At 40.3% G+C, this 21,972-nt stretch overlaps 1 protein-coding gene across 7 annotated transcripts in view; it reads right to left on the reverse strand.

Annotated features, from left to right (window-relative positions):
• Positions 1–21,972, reverse strand: part of CSNK1G1 (casein kinase 1 gamma 1) — a 49,052-nt gene that overhangs the window by 21,359 nt on the left and 5,721 nt on the right. For 6 of the 7 annotated variants that reach the window (XM_033167749.1, XM_033167742.1, XM_033167744.1 and 3 more), the window contains exons 2-8: positions 14,931–15,323; positions 11,249–11,289; positions 10,524–10,593; positions 8,229–8,380; positions 6,146–6,380; positions 4,135–4,220; positions 2,076–2,160 (exon numbers count right to left, since the gene is read on the reverse strand). In XM_033167749.1, the coding sequence (XP_033023640.1) occupies positions 2,076–2,160; positions 4,135–4,220; positions 6,146–6,380; positions 8,229–8,380; positions 10,524–10,593; positions 11,249–11,289; positions 14,931–15,108 (847 nt within the window). In that variant the 5' untranslated portion in view covers positions 15,109–15,323. Of the gene's footprint in view, positions 1–2,075; positions 2,161–4,134; positions 4,221–6,145; positions 6,381–8,228; positions 8,381–10,523; positions 10,594–11,248; positions 11,290–14,930; positions 15,324–18,644; positions 18,750–21,972 lie in introns of those variants that run through there. The other variant, XM_033167743.1, reaches the window with a different exon arrangement.

Here is a 21,972-nt window from a genome sequence, read left to right on the forward strand (position 1 = left end):
GGCCCACATCTACCCAACTCCCTGTATGGCATAGCAAATTAAGACTCTTAAACCAGCTTCCACTGGCGCCAATAACAAAAATTAAAAGTCTGCTTGCCACTGGGGGGGGGGCAGAAAAAAGAAAGAATGGCGTGTGTGCATGAATGAATGAATGAGTGCTCCCACCCCTGGAAGGTTTCCCACAAGAGAACATGGCCCTCAGTCTGAGTCGGGGGGACCCACCCGTGAGTCCCAGCACCACCTTCTAGGGCTGCCTCTCCAAAGGAGGACTGGAACCACCAAAGGCAATGCCCATGAGGTCCACATTGGAAGAAGTCCCAGATGGACACCAGGGCTGATGATAATGGATATTACCACTGAGAGTTCTAGGAGAAGAAACAGTGAAGAAACACATTCCTCCCAATTCATTTTCCAGCAGTCAAGGTACTTTCTATCCTTAAAATGGGTCAACACCCATGTTTGCTAATTTGTCACTCAGCTACTCACATCACCATTCTAGGGCCCTACCTATCAGAAATAACCAATTCCAAAGAAGCACATGGAGGGCTGTCATGGAAGCCAGAGCACACTGGTGTGCTTTCAATCTGCTACGTTGGCAGACGCTAGGACAGAGCAACAGGAGCTCACCCCATTGTGTGGACTCGAACTGCCAACCTTCCAATCAGCAAGCCCAAGAGGCTCAGTGGTTTAGACCACAGTGCCACTAGCAAGTAGGATTCGAGCACAAGGGCACTCTGCTCTCATGTGACTTCCAGCAATTGGTATTCAGAAACATTGCTGCCTCCAACTGTGCAGGAAGAGCATAGCTATTGTGGCTAGTAGCCATCAATAACCCTCTCCTCCATGAATTTGTCTAATCCTCTTTTAAAACCATCCAAGTTGTTGGCCATCATTGCCTCCTGTGGGAGCAAGTTCCATAGTTTAACTATGTGCTGCATAAAGAAGTCATTTCTTTTATCTGCCCTGAATCTTCCTTTTCATAAATTATGCCACTGTTCTGCAATTTGGTTTATTTTAATTTAGGGGTGTCATATTTCAAGAAGTAAAAATCCAGACACAAAAGTTGTTGAACCTTTTGTGGGGGGGGGGAATTGCCCAAAAGGTTGTTGAGCTTTTGGGGGGAAATCACCCCAAAGGCATAGAGTGATTAAAAAACATACACTTCCTGGTTCTGTTGGCAAAAACCCAGACCTTTTGCCCATTGTTTGAAATTCCCCATGGGCGCTAATTTCGCCATTCAAATCCTTGGCATGTCCAGGAAATTCTGGGTGTATGTGTATGACAACCCTAAATTTCACAACACATGGTTAATTTGAAATATTACAAAATTTTAAAAATGTCCTCTACTCACCTTTTAACGGTCAGGTGTGTTTAGAATGAGTGAGCGCAAAACGGAACAAAGTTTAAACCAAATGATAGCTAGCTCTCAGCATTTTACCTGGATGTTACTACTTCAAGGCAATTTTAAATTTTTATATATTGTATATTAAGGTATATTATTAGTACCATGCATGATTAGCAAAAACTTATTTAGTGCAGCTAAAAAAATATTGTCAGACCTGCAGCTCCTAGACTAAACAGTGCCCTAGCCAGGTGACTGAAACTCCTATTTTTTTAGCCATATGCAGGCTGCAAAACCAGAAAGTTTATCAAAAGAAAGCAGACTCTCTAGTACATAGCAGAGTTGTTATGAACTTGACCAGACTCATTTACTCTGTGCTAGGATTGGCACTTATCATTAGCCAGGTGGCTGCAAGCAATCATTTAAAACCAGGGAAGGGTAACCTGTGGCTCTCTAGATGTTGATGGACTCCAACTCCCAGAAGTCACAGCCATTATGGGCAATGGTCAGGAATGATGAAAATAAGTTACCCAACAACACATGGAGAGTCACAGGTTAAACACAAGTATCACTGAAATTTACAGCCAACTCTGATGTTAGCCATACATTGAACAAAGAATCCAAGCATACCAGTAGGAACACATTTGTTCCAACACCTGAACTCAGGAAATGCTGCTTTAACAAGAGCCTGGTTCCTATTTACAGAAGATACACCACCCAGTCTGAAACTTACCTGGAAAGTTCTCACAGAGAACATCAATTGGAGTGTTCCTCTTTGTGTCCCCAATCTTCTGGTATCTCTCTTTTAATGTATCAGCCTGTGTAAGGCAAATATATATATTTAAGAGGGTTAGGCTATGCAGGAAGGCAAGCCACTCTCTTCCCCTCTCTGCCTCCCATATGCAACATGGGGATAACAAGTTGTTGCAAACTAAGATTATCTAAAGCCGTTTGAGCACTGTAAAGCACCATATACACATTATGTGTTACTACTATTGCATGAACAGGTCTGCACGTGCAAGCTCACACAACACAGCTTTCCAGTCAGCACCCATTACAGCCAGTCTGCACCCTCTCCAAAGCTCCTCCTTCTACACAGCCCAGAAAAGGGGTGTTTGAAGTTATTTTGAAACACACTCTTTACAATAACATTTACTCTAAGACCATTACTAACTATAATGCATGATAATCAGCAAGGTGAGAGTGACTCTACTAAACTAATATCTCCTTCACCCATTAACTCTCTAACCCTTTGCTGTATTCATCCTGACAAAGGACTTCATCTGCACCACAGCACAGCTCATCAAGCATCTGTTTACAACAGCAGATCTAAAAAGGATGGAAGCATGATCCTTCCCACCCAATAAAAGCCTATTCCAGATTTTTCTCCTTTCTTTGCACACTAGACCTCTTTTTTTGTTACTGTTCCTTAATGAGGTTCCAAGAACAAAACAAGGGTAGCTGATGCTAAACCTCTGTGTGGGAGGCCTCCTCCTTTGTGGCTGACAAATTGGATGTGAGGGACTCCAGCTGTGAAGCAGACAGGAGGGGCAAGGCAGATGAAGGATTATACAGAGAAACATCAGGCAAAATGAAAGCGGGAACTAAAGGGAAGCTTGGAAATGCAGGTAGGTAGCCGTGTTGGTCTGCTGTGGTCAAAACAAAATAAATAAATTCCTTCCTCTCTAGCACCTTAGAGACCAACTAAGTTTGTTATTGGTATGAGATTTCATGTGGATGCACACTTCTTCAGATACCTGAAGAATAAGGTGCTACTGGAAGGATTTTTTTTTTATTTTGGTTTGAAAATGCAGTTCATCTGCACTGGGGCAAAATTAAGGATAAGAGATGCAGCAGGAGAATCATGTATGTCTTGCAGTCATATTTAGCTGCTCAGTAAGGAATATGTCAGCAATTAAAAGCAAAAGGGCAAGACATGCAACTTCCCCTGGCTGACTATCAGGATTAAATTCAAAGTTGACTAGCAAACTGAAGAGTATCATAGTGAGTGGAGCTTGGGCAATGAACCAGTCAGAGCCAGCTTGCCCATGAAGATGGGTGAAGTGCCCGTCTCAGGTGGTAGAAGTGCATGAGGTGACATCCCACCTGCCCCACCACTTCCGCTGCCATAAGGGAGACGTTCCAGCATTCAAACATTGCCTCTCATCTTCCCCACACCTGGGGAGGTAGAAGCCAAGAGGTAATGCTTTGAGGGGTGCCCTGGTTCCTGCCAGGTTTGGCAAGATCAAAGACATTTCTGTGTGACATGCTGCCACTCGGCTCCCACCTCCCCAATGGGGGTGGGGAGCCAAATGGTAACACTTTGAGGAATGCCCCAGCCCCTGCAAAGTTCAGTGAAATCCAAGGCGCAGAAGAAGCAGTGTTGGGGGTGAGGGGTGAAGACAGGAGGTGGGAAATCCTATTTTGCCTCAGGTGGTAAAACAGGAAGAGCCACCCCTGCCATCAGTTATCACTGCCCAAAGCCATGTTTTCTTAAAAACTGTAGAGTTGTACCTTGGTTGACCAACACCTGATCCGTTCCAGGGTGCCGTTCACACCCTGAAAAGTCTGTAACCCGAGAGGAGATATCCCGCATGCGCGGAAGTGCGATATCGTGCTTCTGTGCAAGCGCGACCTGTGCAGAATATTTCTGCGCGTGCAGCGAAACCTGGAAGTGAACACTTCCGGGTTTGCCGCGTTCGTAACCCGCAGCGAACGAAACAAGAGGTACGACTGTACGTCAAACAGGAAGTATCTGCTGTATCTATAGAGCAACACACTTTAGCAAATACCTTAAGGCCTTGCCAGGGCAAACTGCCTCGAAGGAAATACATGAACATATGTCCAAGGGCTTCCAAGTCATCTCGACGACTTTGCTCTGAAAAGATGTAAGAAAATGCACCACTGCTTTATCAGCTCTATCAGAAATGCCTACTAATTACATTCTTAGCTCTGGTACAATGTGAGGAAACATTTGTAGGCATCAGGGAGCACACAAGGGGATATTTGTCAAAGACTCCTGATTGGCCATGAAGTTTTAGTGTAGATTTATTCTCTATTTACAAAAATACATTCCTGCTTCATACTCTATGGATGAACTGGCTCCAAATCTAGATACAGGTATTTCATTAAAGTGGTCTTTAGTTTATTGCAAGTCAGGAATAAAAACCCCAGCACTATGGTAAAAATAGGATTTATTGGGGTGCTTATGCAACCTCTCCAATATGGATAAATGCATCCTTTCAAATATGACATAGCCTATGCTGTGAAGCTTCCAAGATATTCTACAGAGTACAGTGCACTCTACTAGTGTGAGGACAGAGCATAATAGGGAATGAGAAGTCAAGATTGCAAGGACAGTAAAACAGTAAAAGCTCCAAAGAAGCCCATGTGAATCACACAAGTACAACTACCAAGGCATTTACATAAGTAGCCAAACAAGAAGCACTCTGGAAGCTAAATAATGCTTTGGTTGTTTTCTGCTAGAGCTGGCTTACAGGTTGACATAAAATAACACAAACACTGATTTGCTAAAAATCTATTTCAGAGTTTCAAAATGCTATCAATACCAAAACAGCTAAAGACAAAATTATGTGTATATGGGCAAGAGCAAAATGCAAATGGAACTAAAAAAGTGTAGGGAAACTGAACTATTGAAGAAGCTAGTCAGATGAAAGCCATCAATGGACAAAATGAAAAGCTACTGCTATTGGTAGGTTTTCATTTGGTTTGGTAAAGGCTATTTTATGTATATTATTTGTAATCAACGTACCACATTTTTCCATGTACTGTATAAAACTTTATTTTTTCATAAATTTTTGAAGTTTAAAATAAGGGGTCATCTTATACACAGATAGTGCATACTGCAAAAAATAGCAGGCGTCTTATACAAGCGGGGAGTTATACATGGAAAAAGACAGTATTTATTAATATTCTTAATAATGAAATTTAAATATATTTGGGGGGGAAAGGTGCTACTGATAGGTAGGCATGCAAAATTATGCAACAGTAGCAACAATATGTCTTGGCTCCCAGTACGTTTCCGAGCACATTTCAAAGTGTTGGTGCTGACCTTTAAAGCCCTAAATGGCCTCAGTCCAGTACACCCCCATCATTCTGCCCGGACACTGAGGTCCAGTGCCAAGGGCCTTCTGGTGGTTCCCTCGCTGCGAGAAGCCAACTTACAGAAAACCAGGCAGAGGGCCTTCTCGGTAGTGGCACCCGCCCTGTGGAATGCCCTCCCACCAGATGTCAAAGAGAAAAACAACTACCAGACTTTTAGAAGACATCTGAAGGCAGCCCTGTTTAGGGAAGCTTTTAATGTTTAGTAGACTATTGCATTTTAATATTCTGTTGGAAGCCGCCCAGAGTGGCTGGGGAAACCCAGCCAGATGTGCGGGGTATAAATAAATCATTTATTATTATTATTATTATTATTATTATTATTATTATTATTATTATTAATTTAAATTGTACGCCTGAGGACAGAGGCCGTCTTTTCATTGCTATTTGTAAGCTGCTTTGTAAGTCTTCTTCCACTTAAGAGCAGGATAAAAATGATTTGAACACACACGAAGAGCTTAGCATTCTTCCCCTCACCCCACCCCGATGCAATAAATTTCAGGAGTCTACAGTTCTATGTGGATTTTCAGTTCCAGTCATTCAAATGTCTCGTTTTTTATAACATCTGAAAATGTTTTAATGGCATAAGTTCTGTAGAAAAGAGCTTGAGCTCTTCCGCATAATACAGATGAAGTAATACATAATACAGATGAAGTAAGATACAAAGGTATCTTAACAAACCTTTGCCAAGATGGGTGTTGATGGACATATATCTTGCTGTTCCAGTTAGACTCTTGTGTTCCCTGTAAGGTATGTGTTTTTGGGTTTCAGGATCAATGTACTCCTTGGCCAGTCCAAAGTCTATTATGTGGATGATGTGTTCTTTCTTATTTCCTTGTCGTCCAATAAGGAAGTTTTCTGGCTTGACATCTCGATAAATGAGATTCTTTGAGTGCACAAATTCCATTCGAGAGATCTGTAAGAGGACAGGACAAGATGGTATTTAAATGCCTTTAATTACAAAACTGTCACGTGTTTGTCAATTATTCAAAAGCTAGTGTACATTGAAGTGTAACTTAACATCATTCCCATATGTTAAAATACCTTAATAGAAGACAAATAATGTAGGTTTTTTTTATAGAAGAAACCCATCTGCCAAGGAACCTTCAAGGTGTTCCAGAAGATTCTGAAGTATGATCTACATAAGAGAATCAGTTCATAAACGGCTCTGAGCATGCCTGTTGTCATTGTTGCCCCACATGAACAGACAGGCAGCGCAGAACACCCTCAACATCCCGAGAAAGAGGAAGATTGACAGCAATTGGTAACAAGCCAACTTCAAAGAGCCTTGTTCATCATTACTCATCTTACTGATAACACCCCTTATAAGCTTCAAGAAATCCCAGTTCCATACAAGTTTGCCACTTCTCTAATCCATGTTCTGCTTTCCATCATCATCAGACTCTTTGAAACTAGAAGTTATCTAGTGCAACCTACTCTTCAACTCGTACACGTTTAACATGATGCACTTGTAATCAATCTGACCAGTTTGTCACATATACAACCATTTGAAAGTGCCCAAACTCTATTTTGGGAACTGAACCTTATGCACAGGGCCAGCTAACTTGCATTTCCTTTTCTGCCACCAACAACAATGCCTGGTAATATAATATTTTTAAAAGTTTGACCATTGTAGTCCATGCGGTAGTAAACTCAAGGCTGGAATACTGCAATGCACTCTTATGTGGAGCTCCCTTTGGCCTAGCTCAGAAGCTCCAACAGGTGCAGAATGTGGCAGTAGGACTGCAGATAAGCACCTGACAAACAACATGTGACACCATTACTGAAACCTCTACACTGGCTGTCCATTACTACTGAGCCAGGTTAAAGGCCCTTGTATTAATTTACAAAGCTCTTAACTATTTAATTCCAGGGTATCTTTGGGACTGCCTGATCCCTTACATCCCAGCTCAATCACTGACATCTGTAGGAGCGTAGCTGGTCATTCCCCAAGTTTGTGAGGCTCATTTGACTGCAATAAGAAACCAAGCCTTTAGTAACTATCACCAGCCCAGTCTTGTGGAATACTCTGCCAATAGATTCAGCAGGCACCTTTCATTTCAACTTTTGAACACCTTTAAAAACTTTTCTATTCTGTCAAGCTGAAGTAGATAATTAAAAATACATCTTTCCATAATACACAGTTGATTTCTAATTTTTATATTTTTAATGGTCTTTTTGTATATACTGTTGTAAACCACTGATATTTTTCACAACCACCGGATATGCTGGCTGGGGTTGATGGGATCTGGAGACCAATGACATCTGAAGGGCCACAGTTTCACCAGCCCGACATATGCAATCAATAATCCTTTCTAAACATCAACAAGAACATAAATCATTCCATTCAAGAGGTCAAGGACATGCAGTTCTTGATATGTTCAAATCTTGCTGTCTAAAGTGAACAAAGCATAGTAAACAAACCATTTATATTTACTGAGTTGCTGAAGATTAACTCAACTAAGTACTACTAAGAAGCACGAAAAACCCCAATATACTAAACAAATAAATCACACACAAACACTTTACTTTTCTTGAAAACTGAAAGTTAGCATAGTGCAAGGGAAGCCCATTCCCATCAGTCCAAGTCAGCACAGCCAACGGTCAGGGATGATGGGAGGTAGAATCCAACAACATCTGGAGGCACTCTGTTGGCTACTCCCCTTGTAAGGGTTAATATGTAGTTTCCTGAACCATTTGCTAATATTAGGAAATCATGTAAAACAAAGACTGCGAAATCAGCACAAACTATTCTTTTACTCACCAGCTGGATTGCTATCATTAAGACTGTCTTCAGAGTGAATGTTCTATCACAAAGGTCAAATAAGTCCTCCAAACTTGGACCAAGGAGCTCCAGTACCATGGCATTGTACTTTCCACATGGCCCATAGTAAAACACCTGGGGGAAGCCTTCAACTGAAAGTATACAAAACATACTTTTGGAATACATCGAGATGGTTGCAGTAGCATTACTGTTGTATGAAAACTCCCAAAGCCAACAGGTTTTACTTATGCCAGTCAAATTCTGTCACAAAAATGGTTCTGAAATTTATCTATTAATTGTTCTCCACACCACACCACATGAAACCCTTTCAATTAATTTGTGAAGGGGTGGTGGTGGTTGTGTGTTGCTTTTATGTAGAGATGGTATGCACTAGGACAGCAACAATCACAATCTATCAAACTTTACAGCTGGTAATCAAACTTGACAGCTGGTATCAAACTTTACAGCTGACCAGGATATTTTACCATTTTTTTCTTTAAGCAAACCATATGATGTCACAAACTGCTTTTCAAACTCCCCCACAAATTTCACTTTCAGAAATGGCTCACAGAGCATGGGAAGATGCTATTTGAGAAATCAAAGTTTAAAGCTCCCTTGGGCATACAGAACTGACTGATCCTAACTAGTACAGTCATATCTTGGTTCTCGAACAGAATGCATTCCAGGACTCTGGTTGACTTCCAGATCTGTTCGAAAACCAAGACGTGGCTTCTGATTGACTGCAGGAATGTCCTGCAGCCAATCAGAAGCCGTGGAAGCCACACTGGACATTCAGCTTCCGAAAAACATTTGAAAACCAGAAGAAGAAGAAGAAGAAGAAGAAGAAGAGGAGGAGGAGGAGGAGGAGGAGGAGGAGGAGGAGGAGGTGTTTGGATTTGATATCCCGCTTTATCACTACCCTAAGGAGTCTCAAAGCGGCTAACATTCTCCTTTCCCTTCCTCCCCCACAACAAACACTCCGTGAGGTGAGTGGGGCTGAGAGACTTCAAAGAAGTGTGACTAGCCCAAGGTCACCCAGCAGCTGCATGTGGAGGAGTGGCGACGCGAACCCGGTTCCCCAGATTACGAGTCTACCGCTCTTAACCACTACACCACACTGGCTCTCAGAACACTCACTTCTGGTTTTTGATCATTCGGGAGCCAAAACATACAAGTTCCGGGGCATTAGAGAACCATGGTACAACTGTATCTCTGTTACAAGAACAAAGGAGCCCCGCTGGATCAGACCAAAGCCCAACTACTCCAGTATCCTGCACCCCACAGTGGTTTATCAGATGCCTGCTGGAAGCCCACATGTCCTCAGGACATGAGGACAATAGTACTTGCTCACTGTTGTTTCCCAGTGACTGGTGTTCAGAGACAAGCTCTCTCTAATCCTGGAGGTAGCACATAGTCATGGTTAACAGCTGTTGATACCTTATCCTCCAAGAATTTATCTAGCCCATTTCAAAGCGACCCAAGTTCTGTTTCACGTACCAATTCTCAGCTATAAAATACTATCCCAAGCAAAGCTTCCAGACAATAGGTTTCCAGTCCTGGAAGTCAATGCCACGTATAAATTTAGTATCTACTGCTCCATTCTTTGACTGGGCTGTGAAGATAAAGCATTTTCTTTATTTTGATGCCTACCCTACATAACAGATATCTTATGTCTTCAAAGAGCATGCCTGGTCAAACAAAGGAATTTACCGCAGCAAGATACAGTGGCGGCTATTAGCTTAGATGGCTTTAAAAAGAGGGTTGGGCAAACTCATGAAGCATAGCACTATTGATGGCTACTAATCATAGTGGCTCTATGCTACCCTCCAGGATCACAGGCAGTATTCTTCTGTGGAAAAGGGCTACTATCCTGCTTCTGGGAAGCCGTCTGGTTGACCACATTTGGAAACCAGATGTTGGACTAGAGATGTTCTGATCCAGCAGGACTCTTCTGGGTGCATCTTGTATCTGCAGTGGCTCTTCTCACATGTGTTAAGGGAGTCACATGTTTTCCAGTATACCAGCTACAACCCTTAAGTCAGATCTATTATATGTGCCTTCTACACATATTTTCTCAAAGTTACCTACTAACAGAATAAAATGAGTTCCCTTTATGCTTGGGATACAAAGGTAAACAAATCTTGAGGACTGTGGAAGTGCATCAAAATTGCAACTGTCTGATCAGCCAAGGACAAAGAGTGGTCTTCAAAAATGTTATTGATGGGGTTTCAAATACATCAACTACAAGTTAAATACTGTCCATTTATTATCATTTCTAGCGGTGAGATTACTTACCTGTGCAGCCAATGTGTTTATAAAACCTATACTCTAAATGCAGCTGTGGGGCACGAGATTTTAATGGCTCCTACAAAAACAGAGTGAAAAAAATAGTCAAATTAAATGGAACTTTGTGGCAGCCCTGGCTTCTCTCAAACTTGGAAAATCACCTAGGCCCAGTATTTAATTTGACTAACTTTGAAGAATTGCTATTCAATCCTTGCCCTTTGACTTTCCAACACAAAATATCAGGTGTGAATTCATGAGAGGCCAACTTCAGTGTAGGCAAAAACTGAAGATAAGCAGCTACATGGTCACAATGTCAGATAGGAAGGAGCCTAATATTAAGCATCTGTCAAAGAACATAATTTGGGTCATTCATCTGAATTACATACATGATATTTTGTATATGTATGTATATATGCTACCTGCCTTAAAATCTACGGATGAAGGGTACAAGTTAAACAAATAAATAAATAAGTTAGAAAGAAGTGGCGGTTCACTAAAAAATATTATTAAGATACATGGCAGGTTACAATCAAAACAGCTTTCCAAATCTCTTTATGGAAGCATTTCGTGAATGTGTTTACAACAGGGAAGTGTTTTACCAGGAATCTAACAGACAACAGTTTACACAGATGTCCAGGAAAACATAGTCTAGAACAACGGGAGAATAATCTAAACTCCTAATTTTCTTAACACTCAGAATTTCAGAGATGTTTAAAAACTGCACATATACTCACCAGTTTGATTGCTACGTATTCATTTGTATAAAGATTTTTGCCTGCAACGGAAACAGAGACACAATAAACATCACAATGGTGACAGATAAGTTAGCATTGCTAGTTTTTCAAGTTTCCACAATGAAAAGAGGTTTACTCCAGTCTTCACCAACCTGGTCTCTCCAGATATTACGGCTACAAGCACCATCAGCCAAAACATCTGGTATGCTGTATAACTGAATCAATTAAATCTGACTACAGTTGTACTTTGGAAGTCAAACGGAATCCGTTCCGGAAGTCCGTTCAACTTCCAAAACGTCCAAAAACCAAATTGTGACTTCTGATTGGCTGCAAGAAGCTCCTGCAGCCAATCAGAAGCCGTGGAAGCCCCATCGGATGTTCAGCTTCCAAAAATAGTTCACAAACTGGGACACTCACTTCTGGGTTTGTGATGTTTGGGAGCCAAAACGTTTGGGAACTAAGCTGTTCGAAAACCAAGGTATAACTGTATGTTATTATTAGTACGCTGTTTATTTGCAAAAATTATTTATATTCAATATTAGAGGGGATAATGTGCAATTCACCTATTCTTTATCACCCATTGTTTTAGAACATAAATTCTTCAATGTTTTAATGTTTCTTTTATATACATTTAATAATACAAAACTATTCAGAGAAAAGTATGACTAAGAATGTCCCTATGTGGGGGGGAGGGAACCAAACAAAATTGTTAAAAATATTTTTTTTAAAAAAGAAAACAGAGCCTAAACAAATTTAAACAAACCCAAGTTTCACATAAGCACAAAGGTCTTGAAATTGTCAGCTAGATTGCCTACTATTGCTGAAGTTTAAACTGCATGCATGATAGTCAACTGAAATATAATTTACAGTATATCCAACTTTTATATGAACTACCTCATGCTTATACTTTTCTTCAGAAACGTAACTGAAATTTGATTTTAAATAAAATTCCTCATTCTTTTGAGGCTCAATAAAATCAAGATAAATGACACCCTAGTGAGGTTTATTTTACTCCCCAACTAAAACTTGTTGTAAAGTCTTTCCCAAGTAGTGTATCAGCTATAGAGTAAACACAAAGTTCAACCTCTTTGGGGTGAGGGCAGGGGCGTCGGGGGCCCCGGGCAGTACCCCTGCTGGGGCGACACACCGGGGGCTTTAAAAAAAATTTTTTTACTTATTTTTTTAAAAAAATTAGGCCGTGCCGTGCAGAGCAAGGATCATTTGCTCGGCTGGCGATTTGTTATTCCTGCTGCAGGAATAACAAATCGATGGCCGAGCAAGCGATCCTCACATCCCTTTCACTTTCCCCTGAGCCTTCCAGCAGCCGAAGACTGTGGAGGTAATGTGTGCCTGCCTGGTTGGACTTGGACCATGGTGCTGATAACGCCAAGGTTGCAGGTTCCATCCCTGTATGGCATAGTTGCCTATTCCTGCATTGCAGGGGGTTGGACTAGATGATCCTCGGGGTCCCTTCCAACTCTGTGATTCTAAGGCCTGACCAGATGCTTAGAAAGCCAATGTCTTAATCTTTTTTTTAGTTTATTGCTGGCTTTATTCTTTGATTGTTCTGATGAGTTGCTTTTACCAATAGATTTATTGACTGACTCTCTTCACCAATTGCTCTCAGGTTTGTTTGGTTTTGTGCATGTTTGTGTGTGTGTGCAATAAATAAAACTCCACAGGGGTGCTGCAGGTTCCCACCTAGGGCCAAAAGTGGGGTTCCCCATGGGGCAGGCTCAGGGAACCAAAAAATATGCTTTGAGCCACAGAATTGTAGTGTTGTGTGGGACCCCCAAGGGTCATCCAGCCCAACCCTCTGCAGTGCAGGAGTCCAGTGCCAACATTTGGGGGAAACACCCATATCCCTCTAGGGTAATTCATTGCAGGGGTCACCAAATAGCCCTCTTCCCCTACCACCTTCAGGTGCCTTCCCCTGCCCGAGAAGCGAGGCAGGGTTTGAGGAATCTCCCTTGCCTGCCTTCATTCCCCCTGCTCACAATGTAAATAAACCAATGTAGGTAAATAAACCAGAAAATAAAATTTTTAACTGTATATTATTGTTCCTTCTTTTAATAATTTCAATGGGGGGGGGTGACAAAAATTTCTTTGCACCCAGGTACCAAATTCCCTAGCTACGCCCCTGGGTGAGGGAGAAAGGTGAAGAAAGAGCATTCATGTTCCGAGGAAGCAACAGTCAAAATTAGCAGCTGCCTACCTGCCCTTTGGTGTTTGGGGCAGGAGAAAAATTAAAGGTCCTGGACAGAGGAGGAAAATATAGGCATGTGTCTTGAACTATCAATTTAGAATATAAAATTTAAGTTGACTGAACAAGCAAACCACTGATTAGATGTGCAAATCAAACAAGTTATTGTTTGCGTATGGGTAAAAGTATATCAGAAGCACAATTCATTTATTTTTAGATGATGCACATGTGTCATAGCAGAGACCTTAGCATTTCTTTTGTGTGTGAGAAAATAGAGAATGTATGGAATTATCGCTGGACAAACCTGAATAGCTAAACTGCCTCATTAACATTGAGAATTTCAGAGAATTATGGATGAAATAGTATCTGAATGCATTATAGCTACCTAAGATGTTTTATATGGTGAGTGGCATGTGCTGTTTGTGTGGACAGGGGAAAGCTGACTTTCCCCTTAGCTGGTCGTTTTACCCAGAAACAAGAAAGTTTAGGAATAATATTGCACACATGGATCCCGCTATCAAAACGCTTGTTATCTGAAATCTCAGTTATCTGAACACAAAGAATTATATGCAAACTTCACTACATAAGGCTGGCTCAGATATCTGAACAACTGGAGTTTGCCTACTTTCTTACTTGTTTGTGTTTTGCCGGTTGGAGGAAGCAATTTTAGGCAGAAACCATGTGGGGGAGGGGGAGGGGGAGGGGGAAAGATCAGACAAATCAGTTTTTCCTTTGTTTGCCTTTACCTGATTGGCTGCTGCAGTTTCAGGAAGAAAGAATGGAGGGAGGGAGCATGGATTAGAAATGTTCCCATAGGAAATAATGGATATCATCATATCATTATAAGAAACAGCATTCTCCAGCAACCAGTTAAAACCAATATAAACTGGTGAGTATTATAGTGGGCTTTAATTCTTTTATCTGCTCTAAAAAAATAGGAGCAAGATAATTGCTTGTCTATATTGGAAAATTTCATTTAGCAGCATTATGGAACAGGAAATTACCGGTATATACTGTGGAAATCTGAAAAACAGCTGCTCAAGAAAGAACTGCATTAAGCATTGTTTATTAATTTATATAAGCTTCATAATTTTCTGTATATATGAAAATTATTCAGCTAAACCAAGTTATGTATAGTAAAAAAAAATAGTATATTAAAACTTCCTGAGCAGAAAAGGGGAGGGAGAGAAAGATGTCACCCAAATAAAGAAGTGTTAATTATAACTTTCATATAAAACAATATGAAAAACATACGTTTTGGATGAGGCATGTATATACTGCAGCAAAAACTGCCTTAGAAAGGGCATCCCCCATACACAGGAGACAAGGCAATGCCTTTCCTAAGGTGGCACCTGCTATCTGAAGTTTTGACATGTACTACATTAACTGCACAATTAGGGACACACTTTTAGCAGATCAAAATATTTTAACTAAATAGTGTAGCCCTGTTTACAACCTGTGAAAATTATATGCTCTTACCTAGCCTGAGCTCTCCGAAATTTCCACTGCCTATCTTCTTGCCAACTCTGAAATTGGGCCCAACCATAAGAACACCAGAGGCTGAAGTGGAACTTGATGCTCGGGAACTGTGTGAACTTCTTGTTGGATTTCCTTTTGCGGTTCGCCTTTCATCTTTCTCCCTAGTAAGATGGTCCATGATCTTAAAATAAAAATATCTTCCAGTGAGCAGGATTTGGACTTTGCACTTATTCTTGAAGAGAGAAATATATATCCAGAAGAATCATTTGGGTCAAACTATAAAATCATTTGGAGATCTTTTGGCACCATATCCAGGTTATTAGTGTTCTTCCACCAAACATTCGATGGGCAACTCCAAAGTCCTCCACAAGGTAGGGGAGAATCTTATATAACCTACAACAGAAAAAGGGCAATTGTAAGATCAAAATCCTATTTATAAAAGAACAAGCTGTTCACTAAAATAGAATTCAATGATAGCTATTTTGGAAGCAGCATTTTCATCAGGTTGCCAGAGTCAGTGTAACCATTTGTTGTTTCTCATTGTGGAAAATACTGTATAAACTTGAATAGAAATGGACACTACCCATAGCCATTCCCGGCCCTGACATTGGAAATACAGTAGCAGTTTTCCTCCATTTCAAAAGTCTCACACTTTTCAATCTAAGATATTAGAAGAGTATATTAGCTTTATATCGGGTAACTAATAAGTGGACATGGCTACACTTATTAATGTCTTAGTGAACAATGTTTCATGAGTCTAGATGTATACTGTAGAACAAAAGGAAAAATAATGCTTGACAGCAATAATGCCCAAGAACACAAATGATTTGTACATCATACAAATCACAGAGATTGCCAGCTAATGCTTTGGGTAAAGTAAGGGTAGCCACAGTTTCATTGTTAGGTTTGTTATATGCAAGGCTTGTGCATTTCTGCATTATGAATACAATTTCAAAATCATATTTTACAAAATTAAGATTACAAATTTAAAACATAATATGTGCTATGTAGGATATAAGAATTCTACAAGGCAAGTTCTCTAAGTCTGTTAAATCTGTCTTAATGCAGAAGCGATTGCTGCTATGTTTTGTAGCATTTAAAATAGTATTTATAACAAAGTAATTATAAATACAATTTAAAATATAGCAGCAATCGCTTCTGCATTAAGACAAATTTAAAAGACTTTAAATTCTATATTGCAAGCAGCCCTAGAAGTTTTCAAACTGAAGATGGGGTATGAAATGTTTAACATAAAGTTGGTTTCAAAAGCAGACATGATAAAATCCTTCAACCTAATGCTGATTCTATTAATCATTGTCAGCTTCAGTTTTTAAATGTTAGAAGGAAAGTCAATTTTACTTACACACACACACACACACACACACTCCAACATTTTTAAATGCCTTATTCATCAAACTGGCATAAGAGAGGCAATACATCTTTGCCTAACAGTGTACCCTTCACACTTAGCCCCACTAATCATGAAACAAATTTAAAGTCTGTCATTACCAATGGTTACTTGCTCAATCCCCAGCCAAGAACACAAAAGCTAAGCCCTCAGATTCTGGAGACATCATTAACCCAAAACATAATGTCTATTACTGCCAACTCTAGAGATAGTTGTAAACATTCTCGATAAACATATCTCACTAAGAAATAGTTCATATCCATGTGCTTTTAAATTTTGCAGCCACATATCGAGTTCTCTGTATCACTATTGCCTAACATTTAAGAATTATTGTCTGCTTGATATCAAATACTTCCTTTGAGGGAGATTAATAACCGAGAAGATTAATTAAAACAGTTCCTTAACAGGCTGGGATACTTTTATCTTTAGAATGACCAATTATACTTGCACTTTGACATTAATATGCATATTCAAAGAAAGACAGAGCCTTGTTGACTTAATTTGAATTTACCATAGGAATCAGACTTCACTGGCGTTGTGCAGCTTATTTCAGGTAAGTCAATTTATAAAAACAAAACATTAGAAATGACAAGGTTTTATTTTCCTAGGGGCCTGATAACAGCCTATTACCATTAGCTTGGATTGCTTCCCTATCATGAAATTCCCTAATCCTTCTCATGTATTAAAGCTGTACATTCAGTTTGACTCAAATGACTCTGATTGCATTAACTTGTATTTCTAATTACTGTATATGCACTTTTCAGCTCATCATAGTGCCTCTTCTGCAATACAGTCCTGAAGAATACTGTATAGTATTCTGTTATCCTAACTTTTTACTTTCCATCTTCTGCTGTTTGACAACCCTAGAATGTATTTTCAGAGCTCCTGAAACCTTTACTTAGTTCAGTTTCTCTTTAACTTGCTTAAAGACAGGTAGAGAGATTTTTTTTAAGTACCCGACATTTTCACTAAAGGATAAACTATGTTATATGGAAAAAAAGAAGTTGTCATATACAAAGTCCGAACATTGGGCCATCTTGCCTAGCCTTGCCTGCTCTGACCAACAGCAGTTTTCCCCAGCTCTACTACCCAAAAGCTAAAAACTTATACTTAACCGAATAACTGATTCATGCAAAGCATTTAGCCTTCCAACAGCGGGAGAGGGGGGAAAGAATTCGGGGAGAACCCATATGAGTCATTTTCTCTTTTAGAATAAATAATTTGTGAAATGCTTTTTAATAAAGAGTTTTAAAGTATTGTTTTAACAGTACTTTATTCAATCAAAAATAATGTAATACCTTTGTAACACTCTAACAGTATTAGGCAATTACCATTCTTAGCATCGGATTTAGGGTGGTGTAGACAGTTCCCCCAAAAAAGGTGCCGGGCCAAAGGGGTGCGTAATAACAACAGCAACCTATATTTACACAAGTACCTACTCAAACTTAAGGGGGCGTCACATTTTGTCCTTGCTTAGGGCACCATATTACTGAAGCCAGCCTCTGACTCTGTACACTGCAGACATGTACGACTCAAAGCTATTTCTGTTAAGATGAGAAAGCCTACTGTTTTCCCCACAGGAAAATTCCACATCTGTTGAGGGAACAGCACTTTTGCTAGAACAAACTTCCATATACATTCATTCCAATTAATAGATTTTTGTACACAGCTACTAGATATCTGTCACTGCACATGAGAATCTCTTCACGCTCACCCACTAAAAGATTGTTGTTGTTGGGCAAGGCAGTGGTGGTTACAGCAGCTCAGGTAACTTAAGATGCCCCCACAAGTTCAAAACGTGCAAGACAAACTAGCTTAAAATATTGGTTAATGGCCATTGAAGCTCACCAATCAGATGGCATTTTACTGTCCAGTCCATATGTGGATATTGCACCATACGAAGTATAAGGTGGCTTTGTGATCTCATTTGGATGGAACTGAGAGGCCACTGCCAGTCAGAGTAGACAATGCTTCACAAGATGGATCAACTGTCTTACCTGGTATAAGGCGGGCTTCCTGTGTAAATTATGTATACCCGGCTGCAAAACCAAAGGACAAAAAGCCCAAGTAGAAAATACAAAAGAAACAGAATTCCAAAAGAATTTGCTTCATTTCCGTCTAGGAAAAAGGTAATGTCAGGTGTAGTACTGTAATGCAGATATGTTTGAAAAGTTGTATGATCTGATTTTACGAAAAATTAAGGCAATATCTAATTTTATGTATTTTTTTTAACGGGTGCTATAATAGGCCATTTTTCTAACTACTATCCTCTTAGGCTTACCGTTAACCTAATTGTTTTGACATACCTGGCTCAGAAAGGATAGGTACAATAGCATTTTGTCGTTTAACCCAAGAAAAATCTTTATGTTCCAAGTTACATGTCTTCTGTAAAACCCAATTGGCCGGTTGATGTTGAGAAGCTGCATCACCCTAGAATGTGAGAGACTCATAGAACTTAGGTGGCTGTGATAACATAATGCCGTTCAAGTGTTATTCAGCGGTATAATCACAACCATTAGGAAGGCAAGGAGTCCTCATGTTCAATAATATTTTGCCGTTTAAAAAAAGTAAGTAATAATCAAAAAGTCACATGTATTATTTTGAAGTCATTGTATTACTCTTAGAATTTACTGAGCACTTTAAAAACAATGGGTTGTATCCAACTACGTTCTACCCTGAGTAGACACACTGAAATTAAAATATCTATATGAGTCACAGAGGGACGCGGGTGGCGCTGTGGTCTAAACCACTGAGCCTAGGGCTTGCCAATTGAAAGGTCAGCGGTTTGTATCCCCGCGATGGGGTGAGCTCCTGTTGCTCGGTCCCTCCTCCTGTCCACCTAGCAGTTCGAAAGCACGTCAAAGTGCAAGTACAGTGGTGCCCCGCTAGATGAATGCCTCGCTAGACGAAAAACTCGCTAGACGAACGGCATTCGTCTAGCGGAAGCTGCCCCGCAAGACGGAAAAGTCTATGGGGCTGCTTCGCAAGACGAAAAATTTTCGTCTTTTTTTTTCGTTTAGCGGAGCGCGGCTGTCATTGCCGCTTCACTAGACGGAAAAAACCGCTAGACGGAAAAATTCGTAGAACGAATTATTTTCGTCTAGCGGGGCACCACTGTAGATAAATAGGTACTGCTCTGGCGGGAAGGTAAACGGCATTGCCGTGCACTGCTCTGGTTCACCAGAAGTGGCTTAGTCATGCTGGCCACATGACCTGGAAGCTGTCTGTGGACAAACACCAGCTCCCTTGGCCTATAGAGCGAGATGAGCGCACAACCCTAGAGTCATCCGCGACTGGACTTTACGGTCAGGGGTACCTTTACCTTTACTTTTATATTAGTCATATCCATTAATTTTTGTAGTGAGCATGACTAAAATTGGATACAATTCTGTTATGCACAGCACTGACTCTGTCCAACAAGGTTTATAAATCAATACATACTGGAATTATTCTCTTTATGTGAGTTCTTTAGCACTTAAAAGAGCTCTGTGAAGGAAGAGTAACCCTAATATTTCATATGTCTACTTTGTGTATATGACCAACCAACCAACAGCTCCTCTTTTGTCTGCAGAAACAGATATATTTTTGCTCATATTCAGGCATGAAAAGACAGAACACAAAACTATTAATGTTTAGCCCAGAATAAAACAGTTTAATCACTTGGTGTCAAGAATGAATGAGAAGTATGTCTACTGGGGCTGGAGAGGTATTTGGAGCCAAGCTTTATCTATAGCTGCATAAAAAGCTGGGACCAGAAAAATATTCCAAAATGTTTCAGCAATGACAAGCAAGTCTTCCACAGAGGTACCCAATACAGTGTTAGAAACTCAGATATGTAAGCTATTCGTTAATGGCTCCTTAAACCTAGACTATGGGCGCAACAACAGAATGTCTAGTCACCGCGGGGAGGGGGGAGATTGTGTATATTGTCAATGTTAATATATTTTAAAATTCAGTCACACATTTTAACAATTACGGTAATCTTTTATTTAAACAAGTGAACTAATACACAATTCACATCAATGACACATTTTTAATATCACATTTCTCACAGCAATTATTAATGGACCACCACAAACATTAATGGGAGTTAGCCTCAGCAGTAGTGGACAATCATCAGTCATTTGAATAATTAATATTTATAAATACGGGTATGTACATAGATATTCTTAACCCAATATATTAAGTCGCAGGTTCATCAAGTACTGCAGTCACCGTTAAATATGTTTATTATATCAAAATTATTGGAAGAACAGGCCTAACCTCAGAATCCTAAACATTTCAACACAGAAATAGATCCTACTGAATTCAAAAGGGCCTACTCTCAGGCAAATGGGATTGGGATCACAACCTAATTCATTATTTTTGAGCATTACCTCTCTAGTAGCATGCTTATGAACACTCCATTCGCAAGATAACATGTTTTGCAGGACTGCCTGTACAGCTGAGTCCTCAGAATCTTGTTACCTAAAAGGTTTTGGGTACAGTGGTACCTCGGGTTAAGAACTTAATTCGTTCTGGAGGTCCGTTCTTAACCTGAAATTGTTCTTAACCTGAGGTACCACTTTAGCTAATGGGGCCTCCCGCTGCCACCGCCACCCGATTTCTGTTCTCATCCTGCAATAAAGTTCTTAACCCGAGGTACTATTTCTGAGTTAGCGGAGTCTGTAACCTGAAGCGTCTGTAACCCGAGGTACCACTGTACTTGGGATGCCACATTTATTGTGGCATGTAAGCTCAGAGACCAGGGGCGGTGGTTGCTGCTGCCCAGAGGACTCCCAAGGAGAGGGGAGAGAAAAGGAGGCCGAGGGAACACTTCACAAGGGAGGGTGTTCAAAAAGAGGTGAGGGGCTGCCCGCAGGCAACAGGGGAGTCGCAAAAAGAATGTGGTTGGTCAAGGGAGCCGTGGACACAGAAAGGTTGAAAACCTCTGGTGTACATGATCAGCACAGAGCTCAATTGTCTACCATCTTGCGCTGCTCAGATTAGAACTCTAACACATATGTTACTATTATTATAGTTGTTTTTGTTGCTGTGGTAAATTTCAGCAAAGTTCCATAATTCCTACTGGGGCAAAACCCTTGCATGTGCAAGCTTGACTCAACAACAGATGGCAACATTCTTTTTTTAGAATTTAGGCAGCAACCCTATGGAAAATTTCACACATACATTTTAAAATCAACTAAGACTGCCATCCTCAATCCACTTATCTGTAAATAATTTTCAATGAATTCGATGGGATTTGCGTGAGTAGGCATGTATAGGATTGCACTGTAAATTTATCTATACTAGGGAGGTAAAATAATTGGGAGCTGAGAGTCCTGTGGTATGGAGTAAGATGAAATACTTTCACCTTTTCCTCTCTGGATCCACACTGAATGAACTCTGATTTCAGTAAGCAGCACTGTACACTGCTAAAGTTAGGGTGCTAAGTGGCACTGGTACACTCAAAATAGAAAATAACAATTAACTATCATTAGTCTTTTCGTTTCCAGAAAACAAACAACAAATGTATCATGGCAGGAGCTTTCATGGACCACAGTTCAATCCAGATGCATGAAGTTTTTATCCCAGGTTGTAAGTAAATGTGTTTACATTTGTTAGGTGGGTGGAGTGTAAACAGTGAGATTAAAT

This window comes from Lacerta agilis, chromosome 13 (genome assembly GCF_009819535.1).
Source record: "Lacerta agilis isolate rLacAgi1 chromosome 13, rLacAgi1.pri, whole genome shotgun sequence".
Classification (NCBI taxonomy): Eukaryota; Metazoa; Chordata; class Lepidosauria; order Squamata; family Lacertidae; genus Lacerta; species Lacerta agilis.